This window comes from Vollenhovia emeryi, unplaced genomic scaffold, assembly GCF_000949405.1.
Source record: "Vollenhovia emeryi isolate VEMERY1.0 unplaced genomic scaffold, V.emery_V1.0 DF939167.1, whole genome shotgun sequence".
Lineage (NCBI taxonomy): Eukaryota > Metazoa > Arthropoda > Insecta > Hymenoptera > Formicidae > Vollenhovia > Vollenhovia emeryi.
This window is the reverse complement of record NW_011967199.1, coordinates 741,773-758,473: the sequence shown is the minus strand read 5'-3', so window position 1 is coordinate 758,473 and position 16,701 is coordinate 741,773. Positions and strand designations below refer to the sequence as shown.

At 42.2% G+C, this 16,701-nt stretch overlaps 1 protein-coding gene across 3 annotated transcripts; it reads right to left on the bottom strand.

Annotated features, from left to right (window-relative positions):
• Positions 1 to 340: 340 nt before the first annotated feature.
• LOC105564252 (1-phosphatidylinositol 4,5-bisphosphate phosphodiesterase classes I and II) lies at positions 341 to 16,134 on the bottom strand. Of its 3 annotated transcripts, none has more exons than XM_012016491.1 (18): positions 15,853 to 16,134; positions 15,407 to 15,553; positions 14,527 to 14,798; positions 14,349 to 14,433; positions 13,830 to 14,247; positions 13,621 to 13,741; positions 13,345 to 13,540; positions 12,942 to 13,260; positions 12,684 to 12,866; positions 12,384 to 12,593; positions 11,988 to 12,307; positions 11,593 to 11,907; positions 11,450 to 11,494; positions 11,186 to 11,387; positions 10,859 to 11,081; positions 10,479 to 10,797; positions 10,208 to 10,399; positions 341 to 10,122 (listed from the first exon to the last, which is right to left on the bottom strand). In XM_012016491.1, the coding sequence occupies exons 1-18, from the start codon at positions 15,949 to 15,951 to the stop codon at positions 10,000 to 10,002; spliced, it is 3,789 nt and encodes a 1,262-aa protein (XP_011871881.1). In that variant the 5' UTR covers positions 15,952 to 16,134; the 3' UTR covers positions 341 to 9,999. The 3 variants fall into 3 exon arrangements, with proteins under 3 accessions (XP_011871881.1, XP_011871882.1, XP_011871883.1); XM_012016492.1 differs by having other exon boundaries at positions 10,479 to 10,794; XM_012016493.1 differs by lacking the exon at positions 11,450 to 11,494.
• Between the last annotated feature and the right edge of the window lie 567 nt (positions 16,135 to 16,701).

The following is a 16,701-nucleotide window of genomic DNA, read 5'->3' as shown; positions in this document are numbered from 1 at the left end:
AAGACATGTTGAATACATACCTACTTTTGAATTTTGTATATATGTATTTTGTTATGTTTCTAAAAAAATTAATGAAAATGACACTGATTTCGACAAGGTGGCCCTTGATCTGATCTGACGACGACAAAATTATTACAATTTTATAAGGATGTTGATTATCGCATTTGTTGTTTTTACGTATCGTAAAAAAGCAAACAAATAAACAATAATAATTGAAAACGTGCCGACACAGTTTACCTGCCATCGTCGACTTCTCTCTGAACCAAATGTTATTTTACGAACCGCCCGGCCGTAAAAATGATAAAAGGAGGGAAGAACAAATACGCTGCCACTTTCGACATCTTGCCTCCTACAACACTAAACTTTAGGTATATATTGTACGCTATATCTTTGATTTTACAATAGTACAGCCATTTATAGAATATCGTTATTATAACTTACGGATCATGTCGTACGGATACAAGAGTGGGCGTTACGGTATCGATATTCGCACAGCGGGTAACAATACTTCTAGCTCTGTTCTCTAAAAAAGACACCCAGGCTTACAAATAGTCTTGAAGCCGCTGACATCGATCGTGTTTGTCATCCGGCGCGGCGTCTCTCGGACGAGTACGACTGTCCTCGCGCCTCGATAGGACTTTGCACAGCGGGTTCGCATTAATCTTCCCGCAATGTCCACGACATAATTAATCTCGGCGATGATCACGAAATTCCTCCCCGGCACTCGTTCTAAAGAGTGCGAGCGGTCGTACTTGGAGCGACGCGGCGCGCGGCGATCCATCGGAATGGATTCGAGGCGGTCCAAGCCTACCATTGTGTGCCACGAAATATCCTCCGTTCGAAATTTCTCCCGGGTTCATTTGCAAGCTATTTTCCAGTTGCGTCGCAAGTGTGACCCTTCCGTCGGCCTCCCGCATAATTCATAAATCGCCGTGCGAAAACAAAGTCGGAGGGACAATCGTCGCTGTGGAACTGGCGCGCGGCGCGGAAGAGGATCCTCGGCTGAGCGTGAATTTTATTATTGCACCGGCGTAGTCTCGATACTTAAATCGAGCGCTAACAAGCGACGCCGTAGTTAATCACAACGGAAGATGTATTTTAAACACCCGCCGCGCGCAACGTATTTCCGTCTCATGCTCCTGTGAACGTAATCGATAACGCGAAGACTTTTTTTTCCAAGCTCTCAGTATATTCTAGTTGTGCCGGGACCTTCCGCAAATATCCGCCTATTTCCCACATTACGAACGAGGACATCACCTGTCACAGCAGCCCACCACGAACCGCCGTACGGTGTACGCGATTCCTGGTTGGTACAGAGCACGTAACAAATGCGCTCTCGCGAGCTCGAGCAGTGTTATCTTTATAATAATTGCGAGAGTCGTAAAGCATCGGATCCGATGAGCGTCAATCCGCAAATCTCACCGCTTTGACCATGGGAGTTAGACTTTATGGGCGATAATGTCGTAAAATTCCAAAATGTAGATTATGTAATACGCGTTACTACACCGAGAGACCACATTTTGTTGAATGAAACGAAATAATTCGATTGAATCGTTTTGTTGCCTGAGCATGCAATTTGGTTGTATAAAACGAGAGACATGTTGGTAAAAAGAAGCTAAATGTTACAACTATTTTGTTTCCATGAGTTGTTTATCTGAACAAAACTTTATGGTTGAGATAACAAATTCGTCCATCTCATCACGTCCTAAATAATTGTGCCTGTTGCGTGAACTAAATCGTTTAGTCGAATATTAAAAAAGAATTCGGCGCATGTTCACTCAACCAAATTTGTGTGTTAGACCAAATTTTCCAGCTAAATCTTTTTGTATATCAACTGAAAGATTTGCCTGCCAATATCCAAATAAGAAATTCAGTTGAGTCGACTAAATTTTGTTTCATTCAACAAAATGGGTCTCCCAGTGTACGCATTTTATCTCGGTTCGCAGAGCGAGAGCCGCGTTAACCGGGAACAATTGCGAACGTTTATGTTAGATCGTCTAAGGTACGTTTCGAGAGCAAGATTTGCGAGAGTCTGCAATCCGGATGCCATGCAATTAGTTTATCTTTAATTATTATCTAGCTCTGGATAGTCTTAAGAATGTCGACATTGCAAGAGTTATTCAGTGTACATTTATCGATTACGAGCTAATGCCGTAAATGGTAAAATGACAGTGAGTAAGTAACGTTTCCTTCGTGTATCGATCACTTGGTAGTCTCTTATTTCGTAGAAAGGACATCGAACATCAAATACGATTATTTAGAAAAAGAGGGATTATACCTGGATATACAGAACAGCGAAGGATGATCGAGGGCAAGGCACAAGTGAGTCAGAGAGAGGAGAAATTAGTTTTGGATGAAATTAATATACTCTACGCCTCAATCGTTTTCCCATTACGTACTTTTCGTCGCGATTAAGATCGGTGCGTCGCGAGATATACACATACACACACGCACACACATATATATGTATATTATGTAATCAGACACCATCGACATAATTAATCGACAACTATTGTTAAGAGCGGGACAAACATCTTATTTCTATCGATACTGCCTCGCCCATGTTTATCTCTCGGCACGGCGCGATTAATAATTCATATACCTTTACATCTTTCAAACCCCGAAAATCGGATAAGCATTCCGAGTCCCCGCTGAAAAGAATAATTTGGAAGACGTAAAAGTTGAATGCGAGAAACATCATGTGACACCTCGAGTCGTGCTGCGTAGAAGCACGGGGAAGACCGGAAATACGGGACTCACGAAACGTTAGAGATGTGGAATGTAGCTGTTTTCTTTTTTAAATAAAATCAAAGCGTCTAGATGGAAAATCAAGACTCGTCAGGAGTCACGCAGGATCAATTCATTCGTAAATATTAGTCACTTATAAAACTGCGCGTATATAGAAAGATCTATAGAAAAGCACGGGGGAAGCCAGCGGGAGAAACAAATCTACGAGAACTTATTTTCTTCCACGGGGAATTAGTAAAATCTACAGAACGAAGGTCTCTAGAAAAGCTCTCGTTTCAGCAAACTGCGGAAAAAGAGGTCTGCGAGTACCCATAGAAATAAGATCTCGGTTCAAAAATTGCATTGCTTCACCCTACCGACGCTTCGTTAATCAGCGCGCGAGGAATCGCTAACGTGACGAAAGAGCATAACCGAAATCGCTTAATTCTCGACAGCGTTTCCTCCTTCGAGTCTTCCGTCACGCGTCCTATGTGCGGCGAAAATACGCGCCGTGTATTCGAGAGCCACGCTTTACTATAAGTTCACGCTTACCGCGGTAGAGAGACACCGCGAATAGAATACATTAATTACGCGTTTAAGACCGTTGCTGCTTAGGTACTTTCATAGTGGGATGTTAGTCTCGTTGGATTTAGCACGGATGAAATGCACGTAATCGAAATGCGACACGCGCGGCGAAAAATCACAAGATTAAGCTTATCGTAGACGCGAACGGGGAACACGAAAACAATAAAAAACGCAAGTAATTTAGTTGCGGTTGCTGGAAATCGGTCATCATTATGCATAATCGAATCACGCTGCCTAATTACGTTTAACATTGTTGCAAGCTACTAAATAATCTCGCTTCCGATTAACGTTAACAATTACACGGAAATGATGATTCCGTACTAATTCACACTATTAATATTATCTGATCGATATCTACTAAATTAATATAACGTAAATGGAAACAGGGAGGGCGAAGGGAACAAACGGGAGATAAGATGCGAAATTAAAACAAATTGTGAACACAATAAATCGTTATAATTTCTCGTCGTTATTTACAAAAAAAAAAGGAAACGAAAGGGTACGACCGACGAGTCGAACGGGACCGATCGTCGAACAAAGGAAAGAGACGTACCCTTGGAATCACTGATGCCTTCCCACATGAATTTGCGCACATGTCAACACATTAATACATTTTGCATATACACGCACGAAAAATGTATGTGTTCCACGTGCCTAAATTCATATGGGAAGGCAACGGTGATTCCTAGTGTGCAGCTGAGAAAAATACAATGAAAATTTAACGAAACGCGTTACGAAGCGGTAAAGGTATCGACCTGGACGAGACCCGGATCGAACGCGAGCAACGTGGTCGGGCGCGAAGGGCCGGTACGCTAAGTATAACGAGATTCGGCGCGGCACGTCGTCGTTCGTGTCGCCGCGACTAAAGCTAAGGAGGGAAGACGAAATCATTTTGTACGGGACGCGACTACTCTCGGTACAAAGTGGATAACGTATACGTCTGTATATATGCCGTGCTCCGCCACGTGGTGCAACGCCGTCGGGGGCGCCGCGTTATCGATCGCTACCGCGTTACAATCGTCGACGAGTTTGCTTTCTTTTCCACCTTGCCCTCTTCGCGGTTTTTCTTCTCTTCTTACCGCCCACCGCGTTCCTCCCCTTTTGTTTTATCATTGCAAAATTTGCCAACAAGCGTCGCAATCAAACGACCCTACGACGCTACGTTACAAGCTCTCGATCGCGAAGCGGAATACGGGATCGTTGAACGTAAGATTCGCGCTGTGCTTCATGTTCCTTCTTTTTTTTTGCTCGCAGTATACGTTCGCATCCCGCTGAATCAGGATGCTATCGATCGCTAAAGGTATACACGTAGACGTGCAGCGTTGTAAGGCGAGGTTTCTCAGGGTGGAGTTCACCGTCAACTCGGACCAGCAACGCAGATTTGCTGTCTATTGAGTATCGTCGTTGCACCATATTTACACATACATCGAATTTATTCTACTTCATTGTCGGTTGAGAATTGGCGATTACGTCGCTGCTAAAATTGATAGACGATCAAAAAAAAAAACAGCGGCGGCGGAGGCGGCTACGCAGCGATAGAATCCTAATGTCTTCGTAATGTCGGTGCAGCCTAATCTTGACCGCCAGAATATTACATCTCTTGTGAGCGCTTGAGAGAACAGATTGTATATAGATATATATATACTATATGTATATGTGCTTTCTTCGTAGACATATCCGTCGAAAGATTTTTCGCTGTCTTCGATACGAGTGGATCGAAGAGGGACGCAACGTCGAGGACAATAGTACGGTCAGGTACGAAGAATCGTTGTTAAGGAGATCCTTACTACACACGGTGAGCACGAGGGACGCGACGCTACGAGTGGGACGCGATAAACACGGATAAGAGTAGGCGAAAGATCTCGCGGATGAGTCTGCTGCGGGTAGACGATCTAACGCTCAAGTTCCTCGACAGCGGCGGACGTTTTAGACGCCCCCTCCAATTTGAACCTCGGGACTTAAAGCGGCAAGTGCAATTATCTTCTGAGAGAACGGAACGATACAACAAGCTGAGCCGAAGTCACTACGATTGTAGGCCGTTTCAAATCCTTTGTATTACGTATAATATACATCTGCGAACCTTCGCGGTTACTCTAGAACGACAGACACGTCCGTTACGGGGATCCTCGGCGTAGCTCGACATGTTCTATAAATATCTATTTGGCAAACCTTAGGTGTAGCCGGCACCGCCCACTAGAGTCGACCACCTTGACGTTAAACACCGGTTGAGAGATTCTAGAGCTGATAATGAGAGCGATTCTCGAATCAGAGGTCCTTCAATAGAAGCAATGTCCAAGGGAAAAAAAAGGCTAACGCCAGAGTGGTCAAGACAGATAAGATCGCAGGTACAAATTGATAACATCGTGACGCGCGCATCAATCGATGCTGCGATTAATTAACAATCCGTCCGCGAACGTGTTCGTCGTAGCGTAGAGAACTCTTATTCTGCTGTAGTTCTTATATTAACAACGATTACGTTAGCGCTACCATTTTTCTTTTCACGGCTATCCTACGATTAACAACATCAACAACAACAACACATATAATATATCAACGTGAATATATATAATATATTATATCTATATCCCGTTAGTCACTAAACTTATCTTATGTACACACGCATGTGTGTGTAACGTACATACGCGCGTACATATGTACATTACACGAATGTAGGAGAAGAGCGATCGTGTCCCAAGCAAGTATGTGCGACATCCATCCACATACAAGTGCGCGGGAAAAGATCTCCGACAAAATACACACAGCGGCTTGATCTGAACTAGTCGAAGGACATAAATGCATAGGTAAATCACACTATACGCGAAACGACTGCAATCGAGGAATTGGATGCGACAGCAGCGTAAATGGCTTCGTTTAGAAATAGATGTAACGCAAACTTCGGAAGAAAACAGGTTGATAGTTTACGTAATTTGACAAGGGCGACGATAACAAACGTTATCCATAAAATATAATATTTTGATATAACGCACGAGTATAATAATATCAGGATGCAATGTACAATTGTATAAAGAATAGCAGCGTGAATTCGACTTCCAACTCCTCAATTGACAAGGATAACAAAGCTAAAACTCGGATAAATACCGTTGGAACACAAGGAAAATCTATACAGGAAATATGCATTCCGTTTGCTCACTCTTATCGCTTATATCCCAATTATTTCGCACATGTCGTTTCAATATCGTCGTCAACCTCAACATGATAATGTAACTTAGTTAGCGTAGTTAACGAAAATATATCAAAAGAGATTGCACGCTTCAATGCCGTAACCGACAAAGTCAATTATCTCTATATACGTATATATTAATATCGCAAGCTCGAAAACGTCCATTACAATTCGCAAATTCGCAAAACGCTCGTACTAAACTCTGCTTCATTACGGAGAGGTGAAACATCGAAAAACTTACATGTAACAAATAAATTCATTACCGCGTTCGGGATAAAAAAAAAGTACCCTGAATTAAATATCAGAACACCGGAAAAAACAAATATCAATGCGTGACGATAGAAATTCAGTGTATCCTGTACCGTAGAATTTACGCATTGCGTTACGCATCTAATCGATTTCTTCCGTTGTTATATCGCCACGGGAGTTGCCCGAGATGCCGCAGAGAATGCGTACTTTTATCCAACGTGGCATCTACCCAATTTTGCAAAGACTTGATGTCCACACATATTGATCTCTTCGCCGTACATTCCGAGCATATCGGTCAGAAGAGTTAAACGCATTGCGCTAAATATACATATAATATCGTTCATATTATCCTTATTACAATTATCTACGATCACCCGTGCCCGGATAAAATCAGTCACGTTCGCTACGATACAAGCTACAACCTCATGAATAATCGGTAACTTGAAAAACAAAATTGCTATCGCGATAATGAACGTCGACTAAGAAATGGTAACTCTGCGTACTTTGTCGAAATAAAATATGAAATACATATATCAGCTACTCTCTCTCTTTCTCCCTGTTTCTCTCTCTTTTCTTTCCGTGAAAGACGCCGCAGCGACTGTTCAAAAGTGAACTAAATGCCATACGTTTTGTCTATCGCAAACGAAATCTTACTAAATCTGAGGGAGGTGCACGGGATATAACTTTGAGATTCTTAAGTTTACGGGATGCACTATCGTTTGCAATAATAAATGCGTATGTCTTAGTTGCTCTTCCAGTTTTTCTCTGCTTGTTAGAATTCACGCCATAATCGCGAGTGATTCGACGGTGTTGCGAACAATAGTGTACAGAGAGAACAGAATTAATAGACTGTGACAAATGGCCATTGACTATTGGTGCACACGATGGCAAAATTATAAAACTGATATCTATAAAACATATACAAATTAAATAGTATAATTATAAAATTTTGATTAAGTTTGTAGAAATAATATCATATCTCCTCATATTACATCAAAATGTAATTTCGAAGAATTAAAAACACTGAATAAAAGATTGTAAGCTCGACAAAATTGTAAAACAATGCAGACATACAAAAAGAAGAAAATAAAAAATAAAAATTTTTTTAATTTCTACTTTTATATGTGTTTATAAAATTGAGATGAACATATATTCTTTGTGCTTTGAGAAGCTCGATGTAAAATATAACGTCGAAATATAATTCGTATCGAGATTCGTTCAAGTTTGCAACTGTACTTTCATATCTGTGCGCATGCATTCTTATTGGAAAACTATAATAATCGATCAGATCAAAGTACGACTCTTTCGATATAAGTACACGCAACGAAAGAATGTACTTAAATTCATAGCTGCAACGCATAAAAAAAAGTCTAAATTTCGAAAACACTAACTGCCAAGAGATAGCTTGTGCTGTGTGCAATGTGTACTGGATCGCGAATGCGTTAACAATTTTCTGCCCAACTATCTGCCAAATATTTAACAACAGAGAAACTTACGAAAGAGATAGTGCAGTCTCTAGATTGAAATAAAGAACGCAATTCTTCGATGAGCATAAAATATGAATAAGAGAAATTGTGGCAATAAGATAGCAAGTGTGTGTTCTACTTAAATGTAGATGCAATTATATATCCCTGAAAAACGTTTTTCTTTTCTTCTCTCTCTCTCTCTCTCTTTGATTCGATCATCTTTACTCGATGCGACTATCGCCAAGCAGATACACCCCGCGTACCTCTGCTTTTCTGCTTTTACTAAATCAACACGTTAAATAAATAACAAATTTATACACGATGTAGATTTGATGACGGGATAAGTTTTAATCCTAAGTTCGTTATTACTACGAAGAATCCCTTCAGATACCTGTGTATACGTATCGTAGCGCGTAGCCTAAAATATCGTACAATTAGAAACAACAAGGACAATGTTACGTCGTAACATTTTTGATTGTCTTCCTCAAAGAGGTCTGCCCGACCGGAATCGCTCTACACAATGGGATACCAGGACACTCTCGTGCCTCCGGTAGGACAGTGTCTCAGTACTTTCGCGGTGCGGGCATCCCCAGAAAAAAAATTTTATTTTATACGGAGTACTTTCAGTCAAAAATATATCAGATCACTCGCGCGTTCGTGCAGACTTCTCTCAACATTTTCCAATGTTTCTCCTCTAGGCCAAAGAGATTTCATCCTCTCTCAGTATACTTGTTACATTATTCTGACTGGAATCTCCTGAGATCTGATCTTTTTAATAATCGAAGACCAATCTAAACGGAGCATCTTGGAACGCGATTAGACTTAGTTTATATAGTCGATTAAATAACGATGCCTTATGCATATAACAACAATATTAAATGTTAGCACTTAGGAAGGTTTGTTGTATTATTTTTCCTTATTTAGAATTATATATATATATGTACCTCTCTCGTGCGTATTTCTCGCGAACGATCTTAATGCTTCGTTAAGATCATGCAAATATGTAATCGACTGTCACGTCAGCGACTATCATAGATCCCGGAATCTCTCAAACTGCTTAATACTGTGTGCAAATAATGCGGAACTCGCATTTCTCACTGAAGTCTGCTGACATTATCTCTTTCTCTCTTTCGCGTTACTAAGCAGATATTTTATCGTAAAGAGATCAAGACGTAGGCGTGAGACACAATCGATTGAGAAATCGACCGGCATACACGATCAACGCTCATCAGTCGAATAATGATCATCATAGTAAAAGACAGCGTTGAAGTAATAGAAAATTACCTCGATCCACATTATTCGACATCTAATTTCCTTGAAGTATTAAATGGTAAAAGATCAGTATATATATATATGTATGTACACAATTGTACCGTAATACATAATAGTCAAGACGTTAACTCGTGCCTCGTGGCACCGAGCTGCCTGAAATCACGTCATCTCTCGTCACAACACCATCACGGTGTCAACATCCCCGGCGAGATGGCAAGAACGTTTTATCGTCGCCAAGCAGCTGTAGATAAGCGCTACATGCCAACGTTCCGTTAGTCGTTATTGATTCGTTTTCTCGTACATGTGTCGGGAAGATATTGCGTCCGAGTAACATCTATTTCTCTCCCCTTCCCCATCGCGTATCTCTCGTTGCAGAATTCAGACTGCGATTCGCGTTTGGCGCACCAGATTGCATAACTGGATGCTTTGGACGACGCGTACAATGGCACGAGACACGGACATCCATGGATCGATGCCGCGTCCTTAATTAACACACAGCTAGACAACTCGTTTCGCGAGTCAATATGTATTCTCGCTAAGCGACTCGGGCAAGCTGGCTCCGCCAGACGGTGACAGGGGTAACTCACCGCTTTCGTATTTGCTGTAGCGGCTACTGTACTCCGCCAGCAAGTTAGCTTTCACCTGTCATACATTAAAATATATTTTAAAAAAAATTTTTTATATTACGAGTAAAATGGTATATTATTCGTTACACTAGGATGCGAACCTTGGCTCGCTCCTCTTCCAGCCTTTGCCGCACTTCCTCGTGCTGCCTCTCCAACTCAGCTCTCTTCTTGTCGAAAATTTTCGTCAAGCGCGTACATTCGTTCACGCCTTTCTCCACCGTCGATTTTGCGACTTCGCGTTTTATACGTTCCAGTTCGGCTTTGTCTTTGTGCACCTTGGCCAATTGTTTGACCTAAAGCGACAAAATATATACAGCGATTCCGTTACTTCGTACATTTCATTGTGTAGAGAAGTAATGTAAGGATAAGTACCTCCCCTTGTCTCGTAGCCTGCAGTTTTCGCTTAACGTCCGCGGTCTCTCTGTTTAGAAGCTCCTGAAGCATTTTCAATTGATTCGACTGCGATGCTCTCATCACTTTCTCGACAGTCGTAAAGAGGTTCTCGTAATACTTTTCTTGAAGCTCACGTTCCTGTTGAACGTGCGCCTTACACACGGCTAAAAATCGTTCGCTTTGACTTCTGGGCAAGCCCCTGGTACCATCGTTCCCCTCGCGAGTCTCCGCGTTCTCCGGACATTCGGAGGTCTCGCCTATGGCCAAGGTGCTTAAACCCCCTTCACTCGAAAAACTGCTTAAAAATGATGCGACTCAATATTGTAGCAATTTCCGTCATATCGTTCTCTTATACTTACATATTTTTACTCGACAGTCGCTTCACCAGTCTGTTGCTCATGTAGAACTTCGATCTGTGCTTCTCGCCGTCAAACGAGGCTTTCTGCGACTGCAACCGCATTTTCTCCTTCTCGTGCTTCTTCCTCAGGGATTCAAGTTTCTTCTCGAGTTCCAGCTTCTTCTCCCTGACCAGCTTGTTCTCCATGAGTTTTTCCAAACTTTCGGCTACTATTTCGTCACTTACTGTAACAGAGAAGAGAGTTGCCAAATTATAATACAAACTAAAAAAAAAACAGAGAGAAATAATATATCTCTAATAAGAAAAATTAAGAAATAAAAGCACTCACTATTGCTAGCATTGACTGGGCTTTTATTTATAGACGTATCGACTGATTGAACTGCAGAAGAGGGAGTATCGTCGTCCATATCCACCGTGTCCGAACTACCTAAGCCGCCGATAGATGGTCTACCATGTAAGCTACTGGAAGTTGATAAAAGGCTTGGCAACTCGCCCACGGACTGTAACCGTTTAGCTTTTACAACTTCCTCCTACAAAAATAACATTGTTATTGATATATTACGCGAACGTCAAACCATGCGAAAAAACTTACAGCTGGTTTAGCAGTGCTGGGAGTATCGCCAACTTTACTTTTATCCTACAAAATGTTAGTAATGTTAGTCAGAATTTGGAGCAGTTAAACTATTAGGAAGGAAAAGGATTTGTAAATCGTTCTAGCAACATTTTAGGCCGTACCTCGATTTCTTCCGGTTCTTCCAAGCAATCTGTAAGAACCAGCAACTGGTTCTCTCGCTTCTCCACTTCGCTCTGATATTTAATAGGATTCGCTAAAGCTTCGGCAAGCTCGCTCAAACCGTCAGGAACGTAATCCTTCACGATAACGTGTAAAAACAGACTGGCTAATGGTAACGGTTGCCCGCACTCTGTTCTTAACGCTACGTGTCTGTACCCTGGGCATAATCCGACTACGGGAAGTACCCTGTGACCGATTAAACGTCCAGATTCTTCATACGCCGCTATCCTTAGCGAGGCAAGTTCCGGCAAAACTACCTGAGGAATGCATAAACAGCACATTATAAATATTTTTTTTTAGAAAAACTTAGAGATTTATGCAAATACTAGCGTTTTACCTTCTTGAATACAAACGGCTCTTCGTCGTATATGGGATTAATACCGTTATTCGGTACGATTTTTGTGCGAAATCTCTTCCTTACGGTATCCGCTGGTAAGCCGTACATATCGACTTCCACGTAAGTTCCTACTCTTTTATCGGTTAAAAATTGTGCGGATATCACGTGGATGTGAACGGTGCCTGCTATAATACCATCAACGGTAGACTCGGCAAAGGGATCTAATCGCCGATCTTTCCTTCTCATAAATTCCGGCTTTAATATGTAACCGCAACGTTGATTGTACTCAAATATTCCCAGATTTAATTGCATCGCCAGATCTGTTACAGATAAAATCAGGTTTATTTTGACAACAAATGATAGATAAGATAATAAGTCAGATAAAATCTTATTTACCGAGCGTCTGATAATTTAACGCGACCAACTGACATCCCGCGTTCCAAAATACTTGCGGCATGAAATTACTGGAATCAAATCTCGTTCCCGCTGGGTAAACCCTAGATAGTTGGTGCTTGTTGTAATTCACAAACTCTAGTGGCTTCTCTTTCAAGAGAGTCGTAGCCTGCTTCTCGTCGAAGGATGACATTTCGTACTTGCGATTCTTCTCTGTAAAGTACAAGCGATATGAAAATTTTATTGTCTTTATAACACGAAGAGAATGCATCAATACTCTTCTTGTTAAGATACTTCACGCACTTTCAGCCGATTCGAAGCTATTGAAGTGCACGGGCTGCACATAATTAACTAAAGCTGAAATTTCTGCGCCCGCCTCCGTCTCTTTGGCCGCAGATTTATCTGGCACAACCTTGTCACCTAGTCTCAGTTTGATATCTTCCACGTTAGACTCGTCATCTTCTGTACTTGATTCATCGTCTTCGTCTGAAAACGTCAGCTCATCAAATATGCGTGCTTCTTCCATCGATATATCTACAGCTTCAATTTCCCATTACCAACCTTCATCATCCTGGCCGCTGTCTTTACTGCCTTGCCTTTGTTGCAACATTGGATGGGAAATATCGCCATTTCCAATTTGCTGCTCATTTTCACCATCATCGCCCATTTCACTTTGTGGTATAATATCCGGTGGAGGACCGTTTTCTCCTGCAGCACATGGATTCACCGTTCCATTAGTTTCATTCTCTGGGGTACCTTCAACAGTAACTAAAACTTGCGGTTGTTGTTTCTTCTGATGCTTTTTATGCTTCTTCTTATTTTTAATTATTATTTTGCGTTTTAGTAGCGACGGTGGTGGGAGCTCTTGACCCGACTCTAACTAAAAAGCAAAGAAAAATGTCATTCAATTATCATAATTTTTGTACATAGTAGCTTTCCCATTGAGCGTAACGTCTAAAAATACCTTGTGCGACTCGAGTGGCACATCGAGCAACATTTCCCCGAAAAGGTCTCTGCAGTACTGAGCGATTTTGGCTTGCTGCTTTTGATTGCAGTGATTTTCGAAACTGAGAATGACCGGATAGTCTGACGTTTTAAAAGCGGTGTCAGCTATTGCCTCTATCACATCTCGGGCACATATTTCAGGTACAAATGTATATCTGAGAAAAATTTGTATCTTCAATAACAGATCAATTATATGCCCTCTTAAACATAAATAAAAGATAATTAATATTTGTACCCATGAACAATAACGGGTTCTTCAAATTTCCCATTCCAGAAATCTAATTCAACGCATCGGCAACCGGCTAGAAGACATTGACGATAAATTTCCACTGAACTCTTTCCGGTAAGTTGGTGTCCTGAATAGAGAAAATGTCTTATAACTATCCAAGTTCAATGTACTGCGTACTAAAAGTCATTATAACAATGTTCGTGTGTTACAATAACCTGTTAAATATGTATTGTGACTAGAATTTATAAAATAATGCGGGAGCGATTGATCCATATCGTCGGACAATTCAAATTTGGAGACAGCCACAATCGGGTTGTCTTCGCTCATAAGATATCTCAAGAATCCGTCAAAACTGAGCTGTCCTTTATTTGCATTAGACTTGTTGGGTTCGTACTGATTTATGATATCCTTTGCCCTTGCTTCGTTTGCGTATGGATACAGTATCTCGTTGAGGCGTGGATCTCTCTGCGTATTGTTCAGAAAGTCCACAAATTGCGAAACGGACATTAACTTGCGTTTGCTGCTGCCAATAATTCCCTCGAACACTTTCTCCACGTCTGTTCTCTGAGTGAGAGACTTGTAAAAGTTGAAAAAATCTTCAAATTGGAATTTTGTCAACGGCACGACGTCGCTCTAAGAAATCAACGTTATCGTAATTAGTGAATGTGTGCGGAGTATTTTGGAGTAGACATTTTCAAGGCTGACACACATTTACGATATGGCGCGAAACTCACTTTGCCAGATGGAAAGCCAGAAATATCGAGTGCTTTCTCAACACGCTTGCGATCATCTTTGTTTTGTGCAAACATCTTTATTATACTGCAAAAAAAAAGAAGATTCAAATATAGGTCTTATCCTAGAAAACAATCTCACAGACGACGTTAGAATTGTATTACACAACATCGTACTCACTTTTTTACCGGTATCTTTTCACTCTTATCAGCAGTAAGTGCAAGCTTGGTATGTGCCTTCAATAAGAACATAGTTGTGCTAGTGTTTAATTGAATCAAATTGTACGCCATTTGAAAGAGCTCCTCTGCCCAATGTTGTGCTATTTCTGCACGCGTTGTGCAAAAATTAATGAAACTCATATTGACAAAGTCGGAGCCGTAACAGACTGTTACAGTTTTGTCTTCCAAGGAGTCTTGAGAGCCCATTGTTACGAGAGACCTCAGCTTTGGATCCTACAGGGTAAAATGTTTAATTCACAATAAATATCTGCGGCCTCATCTGCTCTTACGCGAAGCTCAAGATATATAAATAAATTAAGTCCCCAATATAATGCTCCTAGCGCGCCTCAGTGAGCAACAAGCAAAAAGTTTCATACAATGAGCTAAATGCATACAATGCTGCATGCAGAAGTATGTCAGTTCATTCAAAGTTCTGTTTATTGATTTATGGGAAAACTGATCCAGCTAGGCGTGTTATTTCAATGAATACGGAACTGCCTTTATCTACCATTGGTGCAGGCGGTAGTAGGTGTGATAAAAAAAGCAAACTATGTATGGTACGTAAAGTAGGTAATGGTCTATTTATAAATTAGTCAATAATTATTATGTGATGATGCTCTGTGCGTCATTGATATAATTATGGAAAAACCAGAATTCTCTTTGACTATTCGTCTTTGAGTATTTGTAACACAATATTTACTACGTTACCGCCAGTAAAGTTACAGTTTACGGACAAATCGGTATGGCCACATTTTACATTTGCAGGACTGTTTCATACATGATCATTTAATAAAGTACTCGTTGTCATTTTAAACAAAAAAACACACGAATAAAATTAATACCTTTGGCATCTTTGCTTGTTTTCCTGTGCGAGTGTCTCTTATAACTGCTATGTCCAGCATATCCATCTCGTTATTTTGATCCACCCAGTGTAAATAAAAACCATATTTATCCACTTTCAAAGTCACCGGCGTTGCCACCCCGGAATCCTACGATTACATAGCATTTGGTATTATGAAGCATTTATTTTTGCCGCGCGACTATTTGCTGTAATTGCCGGATAATGTTCGCTTTCCGAGCACAGCGTGCCGTGTCTAAGCCTCCGAATAGGAATGCGACACGTTAGTTAATCCACCGTCACGGAATTCCGTTTGCTTTTCTTTTTGACTTTGCTAAACTAGGAGGAAGCACTTTTATGCCTAAAGTGACCTTTTACATTTATACTTTTACTAGCGCTCGACATTAAAACCGTCGACTACGAGCCGTAACATTAAAAATACACACGAACCTCGTCCCACTTGATAAACTTCTCTCCACCTTGCAGCTGCTCGGAAACTTCCACGGGCTTTATGTGCATGGTGATGCCTGTACCCTTATTGCCCGCCATCCTGACACCTTGTTGCCGCAAAACCCGCGCCGTTCAGCACCGAATCCCCCTCACGGACGTAGAGGCGGAGCGACGAGCGACGTGGAGAACGGTGGTAGCGAACACGCGGACGTTGACCACGAGGATGACGGCGACGACGACGACGACGGTAACGGCGGCGGCGGCGGCGACGGCGACGACGACGGCGGCGACTCCAACTCCAGCGGCGGTGGCGGCGACGATAACAGCAACCACGACGGAGACGGCGACGGCGACGGCGACGGCGACGACGGCGACTCCGACGGCGACGGTTCCGACGGCGACGACGTCGACGACATAAGCCTCATCGAGATTTCACGCATTAGGAGCACCTGGATCACCGTGTCCTGGTCGCCGCTGCTGGTACCAAGGCGAGGGCGACTGTCGCCGTCGTCGTCGTCGCGCTGGGCGCACCTCGCGCGTATAAATACACACGTATATCTTAAGGACGTGCACTCGACGCGTCCCCGGGGAGCCTGCGTGGAGGCTCCAACGTCAAGCCCGGTCGCTCGCGGGCCGAGTCTCAGCCGGGTCGCGGCTGGACGAAGGTCAGCCGCGGAGACATTTCACCGACGACGAGCAGGAGCGTGCCGCGATGACGATTGTCCGGAGCACGAATCGGGTGTCCTTAACCGAGAAAGAGAGAGAGAGAACGCGCGCGCGCGCGCGCAGCAGGACTCGCCGCGTGAGAGAGCGAGAAGAGACAGAGAGAAAGAGAGACGGAACGACGAC

Coding starts and splice junctions, on each gene's coding strand:
- LOC105564252 (XM_012016491.1), bottom strand. CDS start 15,951: ATGGCGGGCAATAAGGGTACAGGCATCACCATGCACATAAAGCCCGTG. Junction 11,082..11,185: donor CCCAGTCAATGCTAGCAATA/GTGAGTGCTTTT, acceptor TCTCTGTTACAG/TAAGTGACGAAATAGTAGCC. Junction 10,798..10,858: donor CGACTGTCGAGTAAAAATAT/GTAAGTATAAGA, acceptor ATCATTTTTAAG/CAGTTTTTCGAGTGAAGGGG.